Source organism: Ylistrum balloti, unplaced genomic scaffold (assembly GCF_031769215.1).
Source record: "Ylistrum balloti isolate Yb309-2 unplaced genomic scaffold, AGI_CSIRO_Ybal_v1 Utg370778, whole genome shotgun sequence".
Lineage (NCBI taxonomy): Eukaryota > Metazoa > Mollusca > Bivalvia > Pectinida > Pectinidae > Ylistrum > Ylistrum balloti.
Window position 1 is genome coordinate 86,983 of NW_026782455.1, and position 25,386 is coordinate 112,368.

Below are 25,386 nucleotides of genomic sequence, written 5' to 3' on the forward strand. Positions count from 1 at the left end.
ATGGACAAGGTATACCGCCGTTACCGGGAGACGCTGATGAACTCGTCACGCCTGGTGGACGAGGGTGGAACTGACATGGATGGCGACTGTTTAGGTATGGGTGTCATACGTAAGGAGGTTGACCTGACTAATGATGAAAAGCAATACCTTTTGGCAGTAGAACGTGGTGACATCCCCAGCACACGACAGTACCTCAGTGTTGGCACACAGACTGGACTCAACATTAACTGTGTCGACCCACTTGGACGAACTGCACTCCTTGTTGCTATTGAAAATGAAAATATTGAAATGATTGAACTGTTGTTAAGTTACCATGTGGATGTTGGAGATTCACTTCTTCATGCTATCAACGAAGAAAACGTGGAGGCGGTGGAATTGTTACTGAACCATGAATATGCTCTGAAAGGGGAGGAGGTTAGTATTCTGTGTTTCTATTCTGTATAACAAGTCTCAATCAAAGGTTGTCACATGATAATACTATATCTCACAAGGCAGATCTGTTTCTCTGTCACTTGTCCGAGATGGATGTCAGGACTAGTGATCTAATCCGTGTTTATTTTAATACTTTCCATGACCAGTGAGTTTGAAGTTTTGAATTCAAACTTTCTATGATTTGATTGAATAAAAATGTTTGAAAAATAAAGATAAAAATAATGGAGAGTGGGAGGGTGAGGTTGGGGGAGGGGGCATGTTATGTGGGACAGTGGTATCATTATGCCAACAGTAAAGATGTATAGAGTCACCTGACCATATGGGTCAGCTGTCGCCAGTTTGCACACAGTACCCTCATGTGCTTCACACCAGGGCCAGCTTGTTTCACCCTTTTCATAAAATAAATAAAATTTTCATTTAGAAAAAGACCATAAATATTGACCAAAGCTATGGCATACAGGTGAAAGAAATGGTCAGATGACTTCAGAATTATTGACTGAGGTACAAAGTAAAAACCATACCCACAATGTGTGGTACAAACCATACCCACAATGTGTGGTACAAACCATACCCACAATGTGTGGTACAAAGTACAAACCTGGGTACAAAGTTCCTACCTATAAAATCTGCACATCTGTGTACATTATTAACACTGATTGCTGTTGTCTACATAAAAAGATTTAGGGGATAGTATGATAGATTTTATGCTTTAACCGGAGATAAGATCCTGAATTTTGGGCAGCATATTTGAGCTAGCATCAGAATGATTGCCATGGAAACGACTTGGAGATTGATGAGTATATCGAGATTAGATGATGAAAATCATCCAATGAAAACAATGTGTTACATAACCATTATTATAGAATGTTGTTAGATCATATCACCTTTTGTCTGTGTTATTGATACTATAATACCAATAACAGAAACATGAAAATAAAGTAAAAAAAATACAGTGATCACAATGTTCTGGTATTTGCTATAGGTAGAAATAGATGTTAGTTGTTTCCTTGGAAGGCCAGACCACCTAAAGAACACATGGCTGTGAGGTTTTAATGTGAAATGCTTCTGATGAGAAGTCTGTAACAGTGACATTTCTCAGCGGAGCTTAGCCATGCAGCAGAGACAGGCAAGACCTGATGTAGTTTCCAGCATGATGACAGTATAATGATACAACCAGGCTAGATTGTGTTGCTAGTTAATGATAGACACCCAGAAACCTTCGGGGAGGAATCATCATTATGTTACCCACAACACATATCTCCGGGGCACACACATGCTTTTATAGTGTACCAGGATTACAACTAAATCCACAATTTTTTTCATGAGAATTGGTTTTCTTCAATATGTGTAGATTACAACATTATTTGTATATCCATGTTATGTTGCTTGGTATGGAAATTATATATGAGAACAAATATTGTTTTATTAATTGAGTTTATCAATATCCTACTACCTGTTGTTTTTGTGGGGAGGTTATTTTCACTATTTCGTGGTACATTACTTTGATAGACAAAATTTGATACATCCAAAAATAAGATGCCTGTAAATTTCATTCCTGATTATATAGTGAGACTAAATTCTGTTACATATCCTTAACAATTCTAGCCAACATGGCCATTTCTACTTATCCAATGGTACTTATAATAAATGAATCTATTTGCACCTTCATATGTTTAAATAAATGACTTTGACCAACTTCCAAGTTCACAGGGATCAAATATGTTAAAATCTTTAATCAACTTCTTCTCAACAACCAAAAGGCACACCAAGTTCCATGTGTGGAATTCAGCAGAAACTTGCCTCAAATAATCCTATCATTGTCAGTCTGAAATCCAAAATGGTAGTCATCTTGAAAAACATTTTTAAAACTTCTTCCCCATTTTCACTGATGCTGTTTGGCTGGAAGTTTAGAAATTGAAATAAAGAGTGTTTTTTGTCTTTACTGCTTAAGTGTTGGGAACTGTTTTACCCAGGATTTTCCCAACAACTGCTACTGATGTTACTATTGTATCTCATTAGTCTTTATAGTCAGCTGACTGTTAAGGCCCATGAACCAGGATTGGGTTGGATTAAATGGAAGGTAGAATATTTGTGACATAAGTTTATAGAATACTTATATCATTGATCTTTTATTTGAAACATAACACCAGGAGCAAAACTCATGAACATTACTTACAGACATACATTCAGATAAAAAAAAAAAATGTAATTTCTTAAAAATTTGATTTTCTGATTTTAAAATGAAAATTTCAACCCAAAAAAATAACTGACTTCCAACTGATTCTTATCACAAATAAAGTTTTCAATTATTTCTAAGCACAATCAAAGCTTCCAATTAATTCTAAACACAATCAAAGTTTCCAATTAATTTTGAACACAATCAAAGTTTCCAATTAATTTTGAACACAATCAAAGTTTCCAATTATTCTAATCTCAAACAGACCTTCCAATCAACTCTGATCATAAAAATAACAAAGAAAATATTGACATGCAGAATCTAAATAAAACTCAAATCTGATGAGTAAGGAAAATATGACCATAAGAAAGATTTACAATGATTTTCCAGAAACAAAACTTAGCTCAGAACACAAAGCTCTCACTAAGCTTAGAACACAAACAAAGCTCTCACTCATCTCAGAACACAAACAAAGCTCTCACTCCGCTCAGATCACAAACAAAGCTCTCACTCAGCTCAGGTCCCAAACAAAGCTTTCATTTAGCTCAGGTCATAAATAAAACTCTCACTCAGCTCAGATCACAATAACAGCTCTCATTCAGCTCAGGTCACAAACAAAACTCTCACTCAGCTCAGATCACAAACAAAGCTCTCACTCAACTTAGATCACAAACAAAGCTCCCACTTAGCTCAGGTTGCAAACAAAGCTCTCATTCAGCTAAGATCACAATAACAGCTCTCACTCAGCTCAGGTCACAAACAAAACTTTCACTCAGCTCAGAACACAAACAAAGCTCTCACTAAGCTTAGAACACAAACAAAGCTCTCACTCAACTCAGAACACAAAGCTCTCACTCCGCTCAGATCACAAACAAAGCTCTCACTCAGCTCAGGTCCCAAACAAAGCTTTCATTTAGCTCAGGTCATATATAAAACTCTCACTCAGCTCAGATCAAAATAACAGCTCTCATTCAGCTCAGATCACAAACAAAACTCTCACTCAGCTCAGATCACAAACAAAGCTCTCACTCAACTTAGATCACAAACAAAGCTCCCACTTAGCTCAGATCACAAACAAAGCTCTCACTACAATTTGGATCATAAAGATTTCACTGGGGAATAGGATTATGTGATGAGTTAAAACACTATCGCCACATCCTGTGGAGGATAGGATTGTGTGGTGTGTTCTAACACTACAGCCACATCCTGTGGAGGATAGGATTATGTGGTGTGTTCTAACACTACAGCCACTTACTGTGGAGGATAGGATTATGTGTTATGTTCTAACACTACAGCCACATCCTGTGGAGGATAGGATTATGTGGTGTGTTCTAACACTACAGCCACTTGCTGTGGAGGATAGGATTATGTGTTGTGTTCTAACACTACAGCCACTTCCTGTGGAGGATAGGATAATGTGTTGTGTTCTAACACTACAGCCACTTCCTGTAGAGGATAGTTATGTTCTAACATTACAGTCACGTCCTGTGGAGGATAGGATTATGTGTTGTGTTCTAACACTACAGCCACTTCCTGTAGAGGATAGTTATGTTCTAACACTACAGCCATGTCCTGTGGAGGATAGGATTATGTGTTGTGTTCTAACACTACAGCTACTTCCTGTGGAGGATAGTTATGTTCTAACACTACAGTCACGTCCTGTGGAGGATAGGAAAATGTGTTGTGTTCTAACACTACAGCCACTTCCTGTAGAGGATAGTTATGTTCTAACACTACAGCCATGTCCTGTGGAGGATAGGATTATGTGTTGTGTTCTAACACTACAACCACGTCCTGTGGAGGATAGGATTATGTGTTGTGTTTTAACACTACAGCCACGTCCTGTGGAGGATAGGATTATGTGTTATGTTCTAACAACACAGTCATGTCCTGCGGAGGATAGGATAATGTGTTGTGTTCTAACACTACAGCCACTTCCTGTGGAGGATAGGATTATGTGTTGTGTTCTAACACTACAGCCACGTCCTGTGGAGGATAGGATTATGTGGTGTGTTCTAACACTACAGCCACTTGCTGTGGAGGATAGGATTATGTGTTGTGTTCTAACACTACAACCACTTCCCATGGAGGATAGGATTATGTGGTGTGTTCTAACACTACAGCCACTTGCTGTGGAGGATAGGATTATGTGTTGTGTTCTAACACTACAACCACTTCCCGTGGAGGATAGGATTATGTGGTGTGTTCTAACACTACAGCCACTTGCTGTGGAGGATAGGATTATGTGTTGTGTTCTAACACTACAGCCACTTCCTGTGGAGGATAGGATTATGTGTTGTGTTTTAACACTACAGCCACGTCCTGTGGAGGATAGTTATGTTCTAACAATACAGTCATGTCCTGTTGAGGATAGGATTTGTTCTAACACTACAGCCACTTGCTGTGGAGGGTAGGATAATGTGGTGTGTTCTAACACTACAGCCACTTCCTGTGGAGGATAGGATTATGTGTTGTGTTCTAACACTACAGCCACTTGCTGTGGAGGATAGGATTATGTGTTGTGTTCTAACACTACAGCCACTTGCCGTGGAGGATAGGATTATGTGTTGTGTTTTAACACTACAGCCACGTCCTGTGGAGGATAGTTATGTTCTAACAATACAGTCATGTCCTGTGGAGGATAGGATTATGTGTTGTGTTCTAACACTACAGCCACTTGCTGTGGAGGATAGGATTATGTGTTGTGTTCTAACACTACAGCCACGTCCTGTGGAGGATAGGATTATGTGTTGTGTTCTAACACTACAGCCACTTCCTGTGGAGGATAGGATTATGTGTTGTGTTCTAACACTACAGCCACTTGCTGTGGAAGATAGGATTATGTGTTGTGTTCTAACACTACAGCCATGTCCTGTGGGGGATAGGATTATGTGTTGTGTTCTAACACTACAGCCATGTCCTGTGGAGGATAGGATAATGTGTTGTGTTCTAACACTACAGCCACGTCCTGTGGAGGATAGGATTATGTGTTGTGTTCTAACACTACAGCCACTTCCTGTGGAGGATAGGATAATGTGTTGTGTTTTAACACTACAGCCATGTCCTGTGGGGGATAGGATTATTGATTGAATACAGTGATGTTACACATGTATATGTTTGTTTCCTGACTGTTGATTTTTTCATTCATTGGAAAACAACCACAGTTTAATTCAAATTTTGTGCAAATCATAGAAATTTTCTGTTGTACTGATGCAGTATCACACACTTTTAATGAAATCTTAGAATATGTTTGCAGTGTATATGATAAATCTAATAATTAAAGTAGCTATGTGTGTGATGAGTGTAGGGCAGACAGAAACTGCTGGTTAAAAAATAAAAATAAAAATTATCATTAACATCCATTAATCTGTTTGCCATAGTAACCTTCCAGGATAAGGAGGATGCACTGAGGATACACTTCTAATGGAAGGAAGACATGTATATATTTTGATATGTCTGCCTTCTACTAACATCATCTGGTCCTTGTGTCACTCTTTATACTTGATTTACATTGATGATTTTTTTTTGTCTGGCATGTGACAGAGTGACAAAGTGAGACATAGGCATTTTTCCTCTGGCAGCTACTGTGAAGTGAAGCAAAATTTAGGCATCATTATTCTGCCAGTGTTAATATCTGCGTTAAACTCCAAATTCTTCAATTGAATCATCAGTGCTATCATCACCAACCTGTTTTTATATATGCAAGAGTGTCTGATCACATGTTTTACATCAAGATTTCAACATTTAATTTACAACTAATTAGACTTGGTTAAATAATAGTGTCATGTTAAGTTTTTGTGTTTAACTCCTGGTTGAGCTTAATTTTTCTCTAAGTACATAAGCTACCATAACAAAATCTGGAAATGAGATCCTGTCAATTAATATGTAAACAGGTCTGCTGCCTTGATGCAAAAACTTCAATCTCCAAGGATGATTAAAGTCTTCAACAAACGCCATTTTAATTATCTATAGATTTGTGAAAGATGGCTTTAATAAACATGTAACGTCAAAAAGTCTGTGTGAATGCGTGCATGTTTGTGTGCATGCAGGCATGTGAAGACTTTCAAAGGATTTGGATTTTCTGATCTCTGGAGCTCCCAGAAAATTAGACCAGAATTTTTTCTGATCACCATTTCCCCTCACAAAATAGCTTCTAAAACTAGGCAACATTTCTGATCTCTGTATCTCCATAGTACTTTCACAGACTAACACTGTAAGTCATGTTTCATCTCTTATCAAATAATGATTAATTACCAAGTGTGACCTGATACATGTGATATTATAGAGTACATAAGCCTTATCAGTAATGAAAGGTGTGCTGAATACTGACCTTAGTACTTATAGATGTGTGCTGAATACTGACCTTAGTATTTACAGATGTGTGCTGAATACTGACCTTAGTACATACAGATGTGTGCTAAATACTGACCTAAATACTTACATAGGTGTGCTGAATACCTGAATATACTTGACCTAAATACTTCCATAGGTGTGCTGAATACTGACCTTAGTACTTATAGATGTGTGCTGAATACTGACCTTAGTATTTACAGATGTGTGCTGAATACTGACCTTAGTACTAACAGATGTGTGCTGAATACTGACCTTAGTACTAACAGATGTGTGCTGAATACTGATCTTAGTACTTATAGATGTGTGCTGAATACTGACCTTAGTACATACAGATGTGTGCTGAATACTGACCTAAATACTTACATAGGTGTGCTGAATACTGATCTTAGTACTTATAGATGTGTGCTGAATACTGACCTTAGTACATACAGATGTGTGCTGAATACTGACCTTAGTACTTACAGATGTGTGCTGAATACTGACCTTAGTACTTATAGAGGTGTGCTGAATACTGACCTTAGTACTTATAGATGTGTGCTGAATACTGACCTTAGTACTTATAGAGGTGTGCTGAATACTGACCTTAGTATTTACAGAGGTGTGATGAAAACTGACCTCGGTACTTATAGAGGTGTGTTGAATACTGACCTTTAAACATATAGAGGTGTGATGAAAACTGACCTTTAAACATATAGCGGTGTGCTGAATACTGACCTTAGGACTTACAGATGTGTGCTGAATACTGACCTTAGTACTTATAGAGGTGTGCTGAATACTGACCTTAGTACTTACAGATGTGTGCCAAATACTGACCTTATATAGAGGTGAGTCTAATACTGACATCAGTACATACAGAGTTGAGCCAAATACTGACATCAGTATATATAGAGTTGAGCCAAATACTGACATCAGTACAATAGAGGTGAGTCTAATACTGACATCAGTACATATAGAGTTTAGCCAAATACTGACATCAGTATATATAGATTTGAGCCTAATACTGACATCAGTACATACAGAGTTTAGCCAAATACTGACATCAGTACATATAGAGTTTAGCCAAATACTGACAGTATATATAGAGTTGAGATCATATTTGATTTTGGTTACCTTAGAAAAATGTCAGGGTAGGCTCAAGTTCAATGGTTGAGTACAGATGTCTTATACACTGCAGAATTGGAAAATTCATTATCAGTTAATCTTTGAATAATAACTCAGGACAGGATATACATAACTATGAATATTCAAATGTGATAACTATTGATTAAATCTTTTCTTTACTCGACAACTCTTTTACACGCACCCTCCCAACATCCCATCCACCACCCACTACACCACCCATCTCCACCACTCCCCCTTTACCATGGATCCTTCATCAGAAAGGGCTTTGATCAGAAGTTTGACTGCCCACTGGCGATGGTGGATATATATATATATATATATATTAGTGACCTCAATTGTCCATTTAAGAAATTAACTTTGAATTCCTTTTTCAGTTCAACATCTGATTTTGACAAAGTTAACATCATATGAATAAATGTAAGAATGAGAAATTGATCCTATGTGTGATATGGTGTTTCTGTGGAAACAGACTGTAGGCACCAGGATGTCCCTCAGGTCTCGTCATCATACAGAGTGAAAGCCTGATTTAATTTTAACAGAAACATTACTCAAAACAAAAGAGCAGCGCTCTTTTTTATTTCGTATTTCAAACATATACCATCAAATCCATTATCTTTAGAAATTCCTCTAAACCAAACTTTTTAAAGCCTCTGTCAGCTGCACTCTATGATGCTCAATGTATTGAGCTCTGTAATTGTCTTGTAAGCCTCAATGTACTGAAGAGCTCTGTAAGTTGTACTGTAATGCTCTATGTTTTGAGCTCTGTAAGCAGTACTGTAAGACTCCATGTATTCAGCTCTGTAAGCTGTACTCTAAGGCTCCATGTATTGAGCTCTGTAAGCTGTACTGTAAGGCTCCATGTATTCAGCTCTGTAAGCTGTACTGTAAGGCTCCATGTATTCAGCTCTGTAAGCTGTACTCTAAGGCTCCATGTATTGAGCTCTGTAAGCTGTACTCTAAGGCTCCATGTATTGAGCTCTGTAAGCTGTACTCTAAGGCTCCATGTATTGAGCTCTGTAAGCTGTACTGTAAGGCTCCATGTATTGAGCTCTGTAAGCTGTACTGTAAGGCGCCATGTATTCAGCTCTGTAAGCTGTACTCTAAGGCTCCATGTATTGAGCTCTGTAAGCTGTACTCTAAGGCTCCATGTATTGAGCTCTGTAAGCTGTACTGTAAGGCTCCATTTATTGAGCTCTGTAAGCTGTACTGTAAGGCTCCATGTATTCAGCTCTGTAGGATGTACTGCAAGGCTCCATTTATTGAGCTCTGTAAGCTGTACTGTAAGGCGCCATGTATTGAGCTCTGTAAGCTGTACTCTAAGGCTCCATGTATTGAGCTCTGTAAGCTGTACTGTAAGGCTCCATTTATTGAGCTCTGTAAGCTGTACTGTAAGGCGCCATGTATTCAGCTCTGTAAGCTGTACTCTAAGGCTCCATGTATTGAGCTCTGTAAGCTGTACTCTAAGGCTCCATGTATTCAGCTCTGTAAGCTGTACTGTAAGGCGCCATGTATTCAGCTCTGTAAGCTGTACTCTAAGGCTCCATGTATTGAGCTCTGTAAGCTGTACTGTAAGGCTCCATGTATTGAGCTCTGTAAGCTGTACTGTAAGGCTCCATGTATTCAGCTCTGTAAGCTGTACTGTAAGGCTCCATGTATTCAGCTCTGTAAGCTGTACTGTAAGGCTCCATGTATTCAGCTCTGTAAGCTGTACTGTAAGGCTCCATGTATTCAGCTCTGTAAGCTGTACTCTAAGGCTCCATGTATTGAGCTATGTAACCTGTACTGTAAGGCTCCATTTATTGTGCTCTGTAAGCTGTACTGTAAGGCTCCATTTATTGAGCTCTGTAAGCTGTACTGTAAGGCTCCATTTATTGAGCTCTGTAAGCTGTACTGTAAGGCTCCATTTATTGAGCTCTGTAAGCTGTACTGTAAGGCTCCATGTATTGAGCTCTGTAAGCTGTACTGTAAGGCTCCATGTATTCAGCTCTGTAAGCTGTACTGTAAGGCTCCATTTATTGAGCTCTGTAAGCTGTACTGTAAGGCTCCATTTATTGAGCTCTGTAAGCTGTACTGTAAGGCTCCATATATTCAGCTCTGTAAGCTGTACTGTAAGGCTCCATTTATTGAGCTCTGTAAGCTGTACTTTAAGGCTCCATGTATTCAGCTCTGTAAGCTGTACTGTAAGGCTCCATGTATTCAGCTCTGTAAGCTGTACTGTAAGACTCCATGTATTGAGCTCTGTAAGCTGTACTGTAAGGCTCCATGTATTCAGCTCTGTAAGCTGTACTGTAAGGCTCCATGTATTCAGCTCTGTAGGATGTACTGTTAAGTGCAATGTACAGAGGAGCTCTGTAACCTGTACTTAGGTACTCTGTATATTAAGGAGCCATATAAGTTTTACTGTAGGTCTCTGTATTTAGGAGCTTTGTAAGCTGTCCTTTAAGGCTCATTGTATTGAGGAGCTCCGAAGCTGTCCTGTAAGGCTTAAAGTATAAAGGAGCTCTGTAAGTTTTACTCTGGTGTTCTCTACTGTAAAGAATACACAACCATACCAAATTTCACCCTTCCCCAGACAATGAGACTATGAGTCTCCCTTTCTCAGACATGTAGAATCAACTTTATTCCAAGAAGACAAGACAAATAATATTGTGTTGCTAGTGGTTTTAGTTAGATGTTCTGTGGAGTGGATGTGTTAGACAGTGTAGCAACCAATAAATGTTCACCATGTGGAGTCTGGTTATGTTAGATGGGAGAGTGTTCACCATGTGGAGTCTGGTTGTGTTACATGGGAGAGTGTTCACCATGTGGAGTCTGGTTGTGTTACATGGGAGAGCGTTCACCATGTGGAGTCTGGTTGTGCTAGACAGGACAGGGGTACACCATGTGGAGTCTGGTTGTCTTAGATGGGAGAGTGTACACCATGTGGAGTCTGGTTGTGTTAGATGGGAGAGTGTTCACCATGTGGAGTCTGGTTGTGTTAGATGGGAGAGCGTTCACCATGTGGAGTCTGGTTGTGTTAGATAGAAGAGTGTTCACCATGTGGAGTCTGGTTGTGTTAGATAGAAGAGCGTTCACCATGTGGAGTCTGGTTGTGTTAGATGGGAGCCTTCACACCTTGTGGAGTCTGGTTGTGTTAGATAGAAGAGCGTTCACCATGTGGAGTCTGGTTATGTTAGATGGGAGAGCGTTCACCATGTGGAGTCTGGTTGTGTTAGATAGAAGAGTGTTCACCATGTGGAGTCTGGTTGTGTTAGATAGAAGAGTGTTCACCATGTGGAGTCTGGTTGTGTTAGATAGAAGAGCGTTCACCATGTGGAGTCTGGTTGTGTTAGATAGAAGAGTGTTCACCATGTGGAGTCTGGTTGTGTTAGATAGAAGAGCGTTCACCATGTGGAGTCTGGTTGTGTTAGATAGAAGAGTGTTCACCATGTGGAGTCTGGTTGTGTTAGATAGAAGAGCGTTCACCATGTGGAGTCTGGTTGTGTTAGATGGGAGAGTGTACACCATGTGGAGTCTGGTTGTGTTAGATAGAAGAGCGTTCACCAGACTCGTTCACCATTTGGAGTCTGGTTGTGTTAGATAGAAGAGCGTTCACCATGTGGAGTCTGGTTGTGTTAGATAGAAGAGCGTTCACCATGTGGAGTCTGGTTGTGTTAGATAGAAGAGCGTTCACCATGTGGAGTCTGGTTGTGTTAGATAGAAGAGCGTTCACCATGTGGAGTCTGGTTGTGTTAGATAGAAGAGCGTTCACCATGTGGAGTCTGGTTGTGTTAGATAGAAGAGTGTTCACCATGTGGAGTCTGGTTGTGTTAGATAGAAGAGCGTTCACCATGTGGAGTCTGGTTGTGTTAGATAGAAGAGCGTTCACCATGTGGAGTCTGGTTGTGTTAGTGTTCACCATGTGGAGTCTGGTTGTGTTAGATAGAAGAGGAGAGCGTTCACCATGTGGAGTCTGGTTGTGTTAGATAGAAGAGTGTTCACCATGTGGAGTCTGGTTGTGTTAGATAGAAGAGCGTTCACCATGTGGAGTCTGGTTGTGTTAGATAGAAGAGCGTTCCCCATGTGGAGTCTGGTTGTGTTAGATGGGAGAGCGTGGACCATGTGGAGTCTGGTTGTGTTAGATAGAAGAGTGTTCACCATGTGGAGTCTGGTTGTGTTAGATAGAAGAGCGTTCACCATGTGGAGTCTGGTTGTGTTAGATAGAAGAGTGTTCACCATGTGGAGTCTGGTTGTGTTAGATAGAAGAGTGTTCACCATGTGGAGTCTGGTTGTGTTAGATGGGAGAGCGTGGACCATGTGGAGTCTGGTTGTGTTGGATGGGAGAGCGTTCACTATGTGGAGTCTGGTTATGTTAGATGGGAGAGTGTTCACCATGTGGAGTCTGGTTGTGTTAGATAGAAGAGTGTTCACCATGTGGAGTCTGGTTGTGTTAGATAGAAGAGCGTTCACCATGTGGAGTCTGGTTGTGTTAGATAGAAGAGCGTTCACCATGTGGAGTCTGGTTGTGTTAGATAGAAGAGCGTTCACCATGTGGAGTCTGGTTGTGTTAGATAGAAGAGCGTTCACCATGTGGAGTCTGGTTGTGTTAGATAGAAGAGTGTTCACCATGTGGAGTCTGGTTGTGTTAGATAGAAGAGCGTTCACCATGTGGAGTCTGGTTGTGTTAGATATGTGGAGTCTGGTTGTGTTAAGAGTTCACCATGTTCACCATGTGGAGTCTGGTTGTGTTAGATAGAAGAGTGTTCACCATGTGGAGTCTGGTTGTGTTAGATAGAAGAGCGTTCACCATGTGGAGTCTGGTTGTGTTAGATAGAAGAGCGTTCACCATGTGGAGTCTGGTTGTGTTAGATAGAAGAGCGTTCACCATGTGGAGTCTGGTTGTGTTAGATAGAAGAGCGTTCACCATGTGGAGTCTGGTTGTGTTAGATAGAAGAGCGTTCACCATGTGGAGTCTGGTTGTGTTAGATAGAAGAGCGTTCACCATGTGGAGTCTGGTTGTGTTAGATAGAAGAGCGTTCACCATGTGGAGTCTGGTTGTGTTAGATAGAAGAGCGTTCACCATGTGGAGTCTGGTTGTGTTAGATAGAAGAGCGTTCACCATGTGGAGTCTGGTTGTGTTAGATAGAAGAGTGTTCACCATGTGGAGTCTGGTTATGTTAGATAGAAGAGCGTTCACCATGTGGAGTCTGGTTGTGTTAGATAGAAGAGCGTTCACCATGTGGAGTCTGGTTGTGTTAGATAGAAGAGCGTTCACCATGTGGAGTCTGGTTGTGTTAGATAGAAGAGCGTTCACCATGTGGAGTCTGGTTGTGTTAGATAGAAGAGCGTTCACCATGTGGAGTCTGGTTGTGTTAGATAGAAGAGCGTTCACCATGTGGAGTACCTTCCCACACACTGACATTTACATGTTTACATGAAGAAATGTTATCAGACTACCTGGTGAATATTTACAGCTGATTCTGGGTTTGTAGTCAATGGACACTCTCAACCGCCTTCCCTCCAGATTCTGTCTTAATTATCTCATGTGTTTGTATAAGCTTTATTAGAATGATATAAGTTATAAACAAACATGGCAGTGATAAGATCGGCTGTGTTTGCAGCCCTATCTCCAGACAGGTGGTTGTTCCCTCTGTGTAAGAAATTTCTCCTCAGCTCTGCTGCAGACATTTTCTTCTGTTGACCACAAATAAACTACATGTAGCTACTACAGATGGACCTTCTCTAATATCTCTCCCTCTCCTCCCCCTCCCCTTGGTTGCCAGGTTACTCCTTTACAGTATCCCCTGCTAGAAAATCAAGCCATTGTCCTTAAACATAAACAGAAAGGGGTGGGAGGGGAAGAGGTGTGTTAACTCACTGTGTCACACAATCATCCTGGTATCACCATATAATCAGCAGTGTTATATTACAGTATAATCTTCCTGTTTCAGGCTCTCCATCAGTCTGTGCCCTCTACCTCCTCCACCTCAGTGTTATATTACAGTATAATCTTCCTCTGTTTCAGGCTCTCCATCAGTCTGTGCCCTCTACCTCCTCCACCTCAGTGTTATATTACAGTATAATCTTCCTGTTTCAGGCTCTCCATCAGTCTGTGCCCATTGTCCTTACCTCACACCTCCACCATATAATCAGCAGTGTTATATTACAGTATAATCTTCCTGTTTCAGGCTCTCCATCAGTCTGTGCCCTCTACCTCCTCCACCTCAGTGTTATATTACAGTATAATCTTCCTCTGTTTCAGGCTCTCCATCAGTCTGTGCTCTCTACCTCCTCCACCTCAGTGTTATATTACAGTATAATCTTCCTCTGTTTCAGGCTCTCCATCAGTCTGTGCCCTCTACCTCCTCCACCTCAGTGTTATATTACAGTATAATCTTCCAGTTTCAGGCTCTCCATCAGTCTGTGCCCTCTACCTCCTCCACCTCAGTGTTATATTACAGTATAATCTTCCAGTTTCAGGCTCTCCATCAGTCTGTGCCCTCTACCTCCTCCACCTCAGTGTTATATTACAGTATAATCTTCCTCTGTTTCAGGCTCTCCACCAGTCTGTGCCCTCCAGCTCCTTTACTCCGGATATTACACCTATCATACTTGCTGCACATAGAGACAATTATGAAATCATCAAACTTTTGCTGGACCGAGGCTATCGGATCCCAAAACCCCACGATGTGCGATGTATATGTAAAAACTGTTTACATGGCAGTAATGAAGATAGCCTTCGTCACTCGCGATCCCGCATTAATGCATACCGTGCTCTAGCGAGTCCGTCCCTCATTGCTTTATCCAGTAAAGATCCCATCCTTACGTCATTTGAGTTAAGTCGGGAATTGAAAAGACTAAGCAAACTTGAAAATGAATTCAAACTGGACTATGAAAAGTTAGCAAAAAAGTGTAAAGAATTTGCTGTTGATTTATTAGAGCAAACTCGAGGCTCAAAGGAACTAGAGATTATCTTAAACCATGACATTGGTAATCATGGAGTTACTCCCCCTGAACAGACAGAACCTCCGACAGAGGAAAAAGTAAGGCTGTCCAGACTGAAATTAGCCATTAAGTTCAACCAGAAAAAGGTAATTAACCAACAGGATCATTCAACTTGTGATGTAATGGGATAAAATTGTTTATGTACTACATGGTGTTTTGATCAATAAACATATTTCAAGGTCAATGTCAAATGCTTGTATTTGTTAACTTGTTCACATCTTGTTATAACATTGTGAAGGATATTTGGTCAAAATCAATGAGATAAGAAAAATAACTGACCAGTTGTCAAGGTCACCATCATAAACCTCAAGGTCAGTCTTTTTTTTCATTTGTATTTTAAATGGTAAATAATTTGTTTATTTTTTGACTGGTTAACATTTTCCAATTCCTGAATCAAAATTTGAATCAAAAAGCAATGCCAATAGGTTTAAAATTCAGGTGACACTTTATTTGAGTTGAAGTAAGATCGGAAATCAGCTGACCAAATATCAGGATTATCAAGTTTATTTTGACATTATGGACCAATCTTGGTAGGAATTTCACCAGGAGTCAACTGATCGAAGAAGTTTACCTATCCTTAAATGTGTCAGACTTTTTGTCGCCTAATTTCTAGTACTGGTGATGTTCACTATAATGTCAAACATGGAAGGCCCCTAATCATTGTTCTAGTCTGAAGAGTCACATCCCTGGTTTGGATGGACCTACATATGAATATGAATACTAATGTGTGTCAATTAATTTTGGGCCATTCTGATAGGCAGTGGTACTCTTTGTATCATGTATGTAGGAGTGAGGTATGAAGCCTAGACAGATGATATATCAATTATTTTGACATGTCCAGTTGATGACAGATGAGGTATGAAGCCTAGACAGATGATATATCAATTATTTTGACATGTCCAGTTGATGACAGATGAGGTATGAAGACAGATGATATATCAATTATTTTGACATGTCCAGTTGGATTTTCCTCTAATTTTATGCTCATCCCAAGGGCTTGCCAGGATTCCGTCGCCATAGTATCATTCGCCGTCTGTTTGTTACCTCACTCATTGGAATAATGTTCCCTTTCCTCTCCGTATTCTACCTTGTCGCACCAAAGAGTGGGCCAGGGAAACTGCTCCGTAAACCTTTTATAAAGTTTATATGCCACAGTGCTTCATACCTGACATTTTTAGGTGTGTATTAAGGTGGCCTAAGTATTCTTTGATTATTGTACATCATAAAAATTGATTAAGGAGAATTAAAGACTTCATTGGCATCTGACCACTGAGGACTAAGTCATATTACAATATAAAACACTAGCTTTTGCTAAAGGTTTCTCATCATTTTGCTATTAATAGTTTGCCTTGCGACATTTTTTGGCAGTGGTTTAAATATTTCTGAGATAGCGTTTTATCAGTGTATTGATAATTGATTAAGAATATTTAAGATTCAACTTTTATAATACATCATCTACATTCATTGGGCAGTCAGGGCAATCAAGAATTCAAATCAGTTTTTAGTCAGAAAAACATCAGTTATGAAATAATTTAGAGTTTGAATAGGGTAAAGAATAGATCTTTCAGCGTCAGCAGTCTGTGGTTTTCACTGAATAATTCCCTTTTCAGTATTACTTATACTGGTGTCCCAGCGAGTGGAAATCCCTTTCCCTTGGTCATCCAAAGAGGACTCAGTGTCTGACATCGACAAGATCAGCCAGGAGGTGAGAGGTGCTCCAGCTACTAATGTGGAGTGGATGATCCTAGCCTATGTGGCAGGTAAAGAGATACAACTCTTGTTAGGAAGGGGAGAGAATTTTGAAGCTGACATTACCACACATTTTAGACTCTCTGTACACTTTAACAAAAAATAAATAGATTGAGCTTGTGATTATATGTAACATGAAACTTCCTGTTAGCCACTTTTTCAGTGACAGATTTGATGTATCTCTATAATTAGATGTGGAGGGGAGGAGTGGAATCAGTCTCGCGCTCGTCTGTGCATTCTCAATTCCCAAAACAATTTCCAGGGTTTTTTCCAATATGTTCAGAGATACTGACTTCAAACCTGGTGTGTAGCATCTAACTATGGGCTTACAGAGTTTGAATATGGACAATTTTCCAGACATTTTTACCTTATGTTTAGAGAATTTGACTTTTAATTGGAAGTGTGGCTATGAGGTGTAAGCCTTTTGTCCCAATCCCTTATGTAAGATATGTATGTGCAATATTGTTAAATATTGAATAGAAAAATATATGAAATAACATTCAGAAATGCAGATGTAGTTTAAAGCCAGGTTGAAAAGTCCAAGTTTGGTTGCATATCTGGCCCTTTGTTCCTTTGTTTTGCAGACTACTTTCCATTATGTTAGAAGACCACCATCAACAAATCTGCCATTACAATTACTTATTGTTCTATGTTTGTAATTGATGTAGATTAAGTCCTGGATGTCCCATCTGCAATACAAGTCCGTATGTGAGGGGTTGTGAGGACATTTACGCCATATCAACATTTCTTGTTTAAATTCAATACTTACTGTTGTTTGTTTTACGTTCAATTTTGTTAGAAAAAAGAAATTTTAAAAAGACAAAGTAAGTGATAAACAAGCCACATTAAGCTTTGTAAAGATAGGATTACCTGCCTTGGTTAAGATTTTAGCTCACCTGGCTTAAAGGTCAAAGTGAACTTATGATGTGGTATGTCTGGTCATCAGATGTCAACATGTCCCTTCAAACAATGTCATCTCAATAACTAAAAGGACTTGAATTATGATTTTGCACTAGAAGATTTGACCCTTAGTTAAGATCACAGAAGTCAACTATGATTAACCAAAAGGCCTAGAGTCATGATATCTGACTGGAAGATTCCTAGGATAAAGGCAAACAAAGTTGGAACAAAAGAACTTACCTTTACCAATATTCAAGGTCACAGGGGTCAAATTTGAAAAAGTCTTTAAACAACTTCTCAATACCTACTAGAAACTAGGTGTAGAATCTTGTTTTTGGCCTGTAGTTTACAAGGAAGAAGCCTGAAAAAAGTTTGCGAAAAGAAATGACCATGACCTTAGGTCTTGAGAGTCAATTTTTTTAAACCTTGAAATTATTTTTTTTTAATTCTAAAATACTCTGAATGTGAATGAGGTGAAAAGATCTACCTATACAAAGCAATGAACATCAGGTGTGCAGGCCTATTGGACCTCTTGTTCTCAAAGAAGTTGTATACATATTTCAATTCATCAATTGGTGTATGCTGGCAGGTCTGGTGTGGGCAGAGGTGAAGCAGCTATGGGATGAGGGTGCCCATGAATATGTCCATGATATGTGGAACATTCTGGACTTTGTCACAAACTCTCTATACATCGCTACATTGACACTGCGTGTGATAGCTTACCTACAGGTAAGTTATTTTGTTATTACCTACAGGTGAGATAAGTCTTATACACCAACTCTTTATACATCACTACATTGTGTGTGATAGCTTACCTACAGGTAAGGTAGTTCTTATACACCAACTCTCTATACATCACTACATTGACATCGTGTGTGATTACTTACCTACAGGTAAGGTAGTTCTTATAAACACCAACTCTCTATACATCACTACATTGTGTGTGATAGCTTACCTACAGGTAAGGTAAGTCTTATACACCAACTCTCTATACATCACTACATTGTGTGTGATAGCTTACCTACAGGTAAGGTAGTTCTTATACACCAACTCTCTATACATCACTACATTGACACTGTGTGTGATAGCTTACCTACAGGTAAGGTAAGTCTTATACACCAACTCTATACATCACTACATTGACACTGTGTGTGATTACTTACCTACAGGTAAGGTAGTTCTTATAAACACCAACTCTCTATACATCACTACATTGTGTGTGATAGCTTACCTACAGGTAAGGTAGTTCTTATACACCAACTCTCTATACATCACTACATTGACACTGTGTGTGATTACTTACCTACAGGTAAGGTAGTTCTTATACACCAACTCTCTATACATCACTACATTGACACTGCGTGTGATTACTTACCTACAGGTAAGGTAGTTCTTATACACCAACTCTCTATACATCACTACATTGTGTGTGATTACTCTCTTACCTACAGGTAAGCTTACCTACAGGTAAGCTTACCTACAGGTAGTTCTTATACACCAACTCTCTATACATCACTACATTGTGTGTGATTACTTACCTACAGGTAAGGTAGTTCTTATACACCAACTCTCTATACATCACTACATTGACACTGCGTGTGATTACTTACCTACAGGTAAGGTAGTTCTTATACACCAACTCCGCAGATCCTCAAATACTGCAGGTTGGATATCCTGAAATATTGATTGGAACTCAGTATTGATGATGTGGGGAACAACTTACCAGATTTGGTAGTACAAGCAGTAATCAATAAAGAGATTAATCTGGACAACTAATGGAATTGTTTAAAACTACAACTTAACCATCTTGCTAGCTTCAAATCGATAACGAGAATGGACTATTGATTTAATTTTATGTATAATTATTGATATTGATATAGACGCATCCCTGCATCCATTATATTAGTATATTTTCTACTGTATAATTACTAATTGACTTGTAACCTTTCTGATAAGACATCACTAGTGTCAACATAATGGAGAGAATCCAAATTCTCTACAATGTGTATCATTATTAAAGATTTGATGATGATATATATTTCCTTCAGGTCCAACAGGAAAAAAGTGAGGGCAAAGAGTCTGCCAACCTCCAGAGAAAAGACTGGAATGCATACGACCCTAACCTGATTGCAGAGGCCTTGTTTGCAGCAGCCAATATATTTAGTTCTTTAAAACTGATTTACATGTTCACTGTAAACCCCCACCTGGGGCCTCTTCAGATCTCCCTTGGTCGCATGATTGTAGACATCATGAAGTTTGCTATAGTGTATATGATGGTGCTTTTTTCTTTCTCCTGTGGTCTAAACCACCTGTACTGGTACTATGCAACACTCCGGGAGAAGGAATGCAAGCTTTACAACGTCAAGGCATCATGTGACAGGCGATACAAAAGCTTTGCTAAGTAAGTACTGAAGACACACAAGTGAATACTGTGTTGTACTTTTTAATATAAATTAAGAATAAGATAGGATAAAATAAAAAATGAATAAAATCTTATCATACAGCTGTTTCATCCTTCTAAGGCTCGTTAGTGATGCTACATCATACAGCTGTTTCATCCTTCTAAGGCTCGTTAGTGATGCTACATCATACAGCTGTTTCATCCTTCTAAGGCTCGTTAGTGATGCTACATCATACAGCTGTTTCATCCTTCTAAGGCTCGTTAGTGATGCTACATCATACAGCTGTTTCATCCTTCTAAGGCTCGTTAGTGATGCTACATCATACAGCTGTTTCATCCTTCTAAGGCTCGTTAGTGATGCTACATCATACAGCTGTTTCATCCTTCTAAGGCTCGTTAGTGATGCTACATCATACAGCTGTTTCATCCTTCTAAGGCTCGTTAGTGATGCTACATCATACAGCTGTTTCATCCTTCTAAGGCTCGTTAGTGATGCTACATCATACAGCTGTTTCATCCTTCTAAGGCTCGTTAGTGATGCTACATCATACAGCTGTTTCATCCTTCTAAGGCTCGTTAGTGATGCTACAATACAGCTGTTTCGTCCTTCTAGGACTCGTCAGTGATGCTACATCATACAGCTGTTTCGTCCTTCTAGACTCTTAGTGATGCTACATCATACAGCTGTTTCGTCCTTCTAGACTCTTAGTGATGCTACATCATACAGCTGTTTATATAAAGTGATGCTACATCATACAGCTGTTTCATCCTTCTAAGGCTCGTTAGTGATGCTACATCATACAGCTGTTTCATCCTTCTAAGGCTCGTTAGTGATGCTACATCATACAGCTGTTTCATCCTTCTAAGGCTCGTTAGTGATGCTACATCATACAGCTGTTTCATCCTTCTAAGGCTCGTTAGTGATGCTACATCATACAGCTGTTTCGTCCTTCTAGACTCTTAGTGATGCTACATCATACAGCTGTTTCATCCTTCTAAGGCTCGTTAGTGATGCTACATCATACAGCTGTTTCATCCTTCTAAGGCTCGTTAGTGATGCTGAGGGACAACAACCTTGAAGGCAATTAAGGGAAACTAAAATTGTTCACAAGAAATGAAAAATTCTATAAGGGGAGGTGCTCCTAGAACATGTGTGTACTGAAATGTTGAATGTAGCTTACAGCAAATCTCAGGAGCGAAAAAAATTCCACCGGCAGCATTTACTAAATGCAATGTCAAAGATTGTACAAAAAGACAAACAAGTCAAAAACTCACAGTTCATGTTTGAGTCAAGAATCCCAAACATTTTATATAGAAGTTAACTACACCACACAGTTTATATAGGAGATAACTACACCACACAGTTTATATAGGAGATAACTACACCACACATTTTATATAGAAGTTAACTACACCACACAGTTTATATAGGAGATAACTACACCACACAGTTTATATAGGAGATAACTACACCACACAGTTTATATAGGAGATAACTACACCACACAGTTTATATAGGAGTTAACTACACCACACAATTTATATAGGAGTTAACTACTCCACACAGTTTATATAGGAGATAACTACACCACACAGTTTATATAGGAGATAACTACACCACACAGTTTATATAGGAGATAACTACTCCATACAGTTTATATAGAAGTTAACTACACCACACAGTTTATATAGGAGATAACTACACCACACAGTCTATATAGGAGTTAACTACACCACACAGTGTATATAGGCGTTAACTACTCCACACAGTTCATATAGGAGTTAACTACACCACACAGTTCATATAGGAGATAACTACACCACACAGTTTATATAGGAGATAACTACACCACACAGTTTATATAGAAGTTAACTACACCACACAGTTTATATAGGCGTTAACTACACCACACAGTTTATATAGGCGTTAACTACTCCACACAGTTTATATAGGCATTAACTACACCACACAGTTTATATAGGAGATAACTACACCACACAGTTTATATAGGAGATAACTACACCACACAGTTTATATAGGAGATAACTACACCACACAGTTTATATAGGAGATAACTACACCACACAGTTTATATAGGAGATAACTACACCACACAGTTTATATAGGCATTAACTACACCACACAGTTTATATAGGAGATAACTACACCACACAGTTTATATAGGAGATAACTACACCACACAGTTTATATAGGCGTTAACTACACCACACAGTTTATATAGGAGATAACTACACCACACAGTTTATATAGGCATTAACTACACCACACAGTTTATATAGGAGATAACTACACCACACAGTTTATATAAGAGATAACTACACCACACAGTTTATATAGGAGTTAACTACACCACACAGTTTGTATAGAAGTTAACTACACCACACAGTTTTTATAGGCGTTAACTACACCACACAGTTTATATAGGAGATAACTACACCACACAGTTTATATAGGAGATAACTACACCACACAGTTTATATAGGAGATAACTACACCACACAGTTTATATAGGAGATAACTACACCACACAGTTTATATAGGAGATAACTACACCACACAGTTTATATAGGAGATAACTACACCACACAGTATATATAGAAGTTAACTAGTTCAATCAGTTCATGTGTGTGTCTGTTTTGTACCTTACAGTTTGTTTGAGATCATACAGAGTCTATACTGGTCAATATATGGACTGGTAGATTTGGAGCATGCAGAGTTGGAAGAGCCACACGAGTTCACAGAGTTCATTGGGAAGCTGATGTTTGGGAGTTACAGCTGGATAGCTCTAGTTGTCCTCCTAAATCTTCTTATTGCAATGATGAGCAACTCATACCAAAATATATCAGTAAGTTCTTATTTGGATACATACTGATATGTATTTACTTAATTTATTCATGTTTTACCGCATTATCAACTTTAGATATAAATTGTGACTATGCCATCTATAAACGTTATTACCCTACTACCTATTTATAGTAACATGATATCCCTACCTATTTATAGTAACATGATATTCCTACTACCTATTTATAGTAACATGGTATCCCTACCTTTTAATAGTAACATGATATTCCTACCTATTTATAGTAACATAATATCCATACTACCTTATTATTGTAACATTATATAACTACCTATTGATAGTAACATGAAATCCCTACTACCTATTTATAGTAACATGATATTCCTACTACCTATTTATAGTAACATGGTATCCCTACCTTTTAATAGTAACATGATATTCCTACCTATTTATAGTAACATAATATCCATACTACCTTTTTATTGTAACATTACATAACTACCTATTGATAGTAACATGAAATCCCTACTACCTATTTATAGTAACATGATATGCCTACTACCTATTTATAGTAACATGAAATCCCTACTACCTATTGATAGTAACATGATATCCCTACTACCTATTTATAGTAACATGAAATCCCTACTACCTATTGATAGTAACATGATATCCCTACTACCTATTGATAGTAACATGATATGCCTACTACCTATTTATAGTTACATGATATCCCTACCTATTTATAGTAATATAATATTCCTTCTACCTATTTCTAGTAACATGATATCCCTACCCATTGATAGTAACATACTATCCTTACCTATTTATAGTAACATGATATCCTTTCCTATTGATAGTAACATGATATCCCTACCTATTTATAGTAACATGATACCCCTGCTACCTATTTATAGTAACATGATATCTCTACTACCTATTTATAGTAATATAATATTCCTTCTACCTATTTCTAGTAACATGATATCCCTACCCATTGATATTAACATAGCATCCTTACCTATTTATAGTAACATGATATACCTACCTATTCATAGTTACATGATATCCCTACCTATTTATAGTAACATGATACCCCTGCTACCTATTTATAGTAACATGATATCCCTACCTATTTATAGTAACATGATATCTCTACTCTGTAAGGGCTAAATTAGTGATAATGTTATTGTATAAGAGATTGATACTCTGTAAGGGCTAAATTAGTGATAATGTTATTGTATAAGAGATACTCTGTAAGGGCTAAATTAGTGATAATGTTATTGTATAAGAGATTGATACTCTGTAAGGGCTAAATTAGTGATAATGTTATTGTATAAGAGATTGATAATCTGTAAGGGCTAAATTAGTGATAATGTGTACTTATACACATAATTATACTGGTGTAAACACTAATAGATCTTGTTACGAGAATGTATTATTTTTAATAACTTTGTGACAATTTGACTACATTCTTCCTCAGTACTAAATAAAGAATAAGGCCGGATAGGCTTGTGATTTATTTCTTCTAATATGCATGTTGGCATATAAATTAGTAAATCAATCAACAGTTTCTTTACCTTTTAATTCTAGACTTTTCACAATTTGATGTGTTATCTTAATATTTTTGTTCCAGAAAATTGTTAAGAAGATAAATGAGAGAGAAATAAGATATCAGGTAAGTTTGTAGATCAGTGAGGGAAGGGAGGCAACTCCTAAAGAATACTGGTAATAACTTTCTATGCAATCAAACTAATTTTTCAATGATGTCTTGTTTGATAATTACTATGGCAAAATTTCACTTGATACAACTTGAAAAGCTCTGTCATGTTTCCTTTGATGAAATATTTTTCTTATTATATCTTGTTTATAAAATCAGGAAATTAATATATAGTTGCCTTCAGTGATGATTTCTGATGTAACAGCTGTTGGTCTATGTTCTATCACAGGCTGTGATGAGGGACCTCATAAAGCGTTACATAATGCAAAAACAGCGAGGCCCTGAGCGAGGAGAAGGGGTCACAGAGGACGATGTCAGTGAAATTAAACAAGACATTTCTTCATTTCGTTACGAGCTTCTAGAAATTCTACGCAGCAATGGAATGAAAACACCGAATCCCAACCAACCAAAGCCTACGAGTAAGAAACTGCGATACTGGAAACAGCTTGTCGGGAGTTTGTCTGACAGCTTCGACTCCACACAGAATTTGACACCAGACTGAGCATGTGCAAACCCTTATGGTGGCACAGCTTGGTTTCCTTTGGCACTTCTTGGCTGTTGTTCAGGAGTTGTGGTTTTGTTTTTGTGCTGTTTCTGCAACTCCCCTTTAACTCTTTAAATAATGTTTGCTTATCAAACAAATAATGTTTAGTGTTTACTTAAAGTAAGAATTTGATTTTTACAATTTTTATTTATTGTGTGTTTTCATTTTAAAGAACTGACA

General features: G+C 38.4%; 1 protein-coding gene across 1 annotated transcript; it reads left to right on the forward strand.

The window, feature by feature from the left end:
- LOC132558277 (transient receptor potential-gamma protein-like) lies at positions 1 to 25,164 on the forward strand. Its single transcript, XM_060222822.1, is given in 10 exon segments — positions 1 to 414; positions 14,617 to 15,220; positions 15,919 to 15,923; positions 16,062 to 16,245; positions 16,678 to 16,827; positions 18,306 to 18,445; positions 19,765 to 20,117; positions 22,789 to 22,984; positions 24,579 to 24,620; positions 24,892 to 25,164. Coding segments are annotated over 10 exon segments (2,361 nt in total).
- The last annotated feature ends 222 nt before the right edge of the window (positions 25,165 to 25,386 follow it).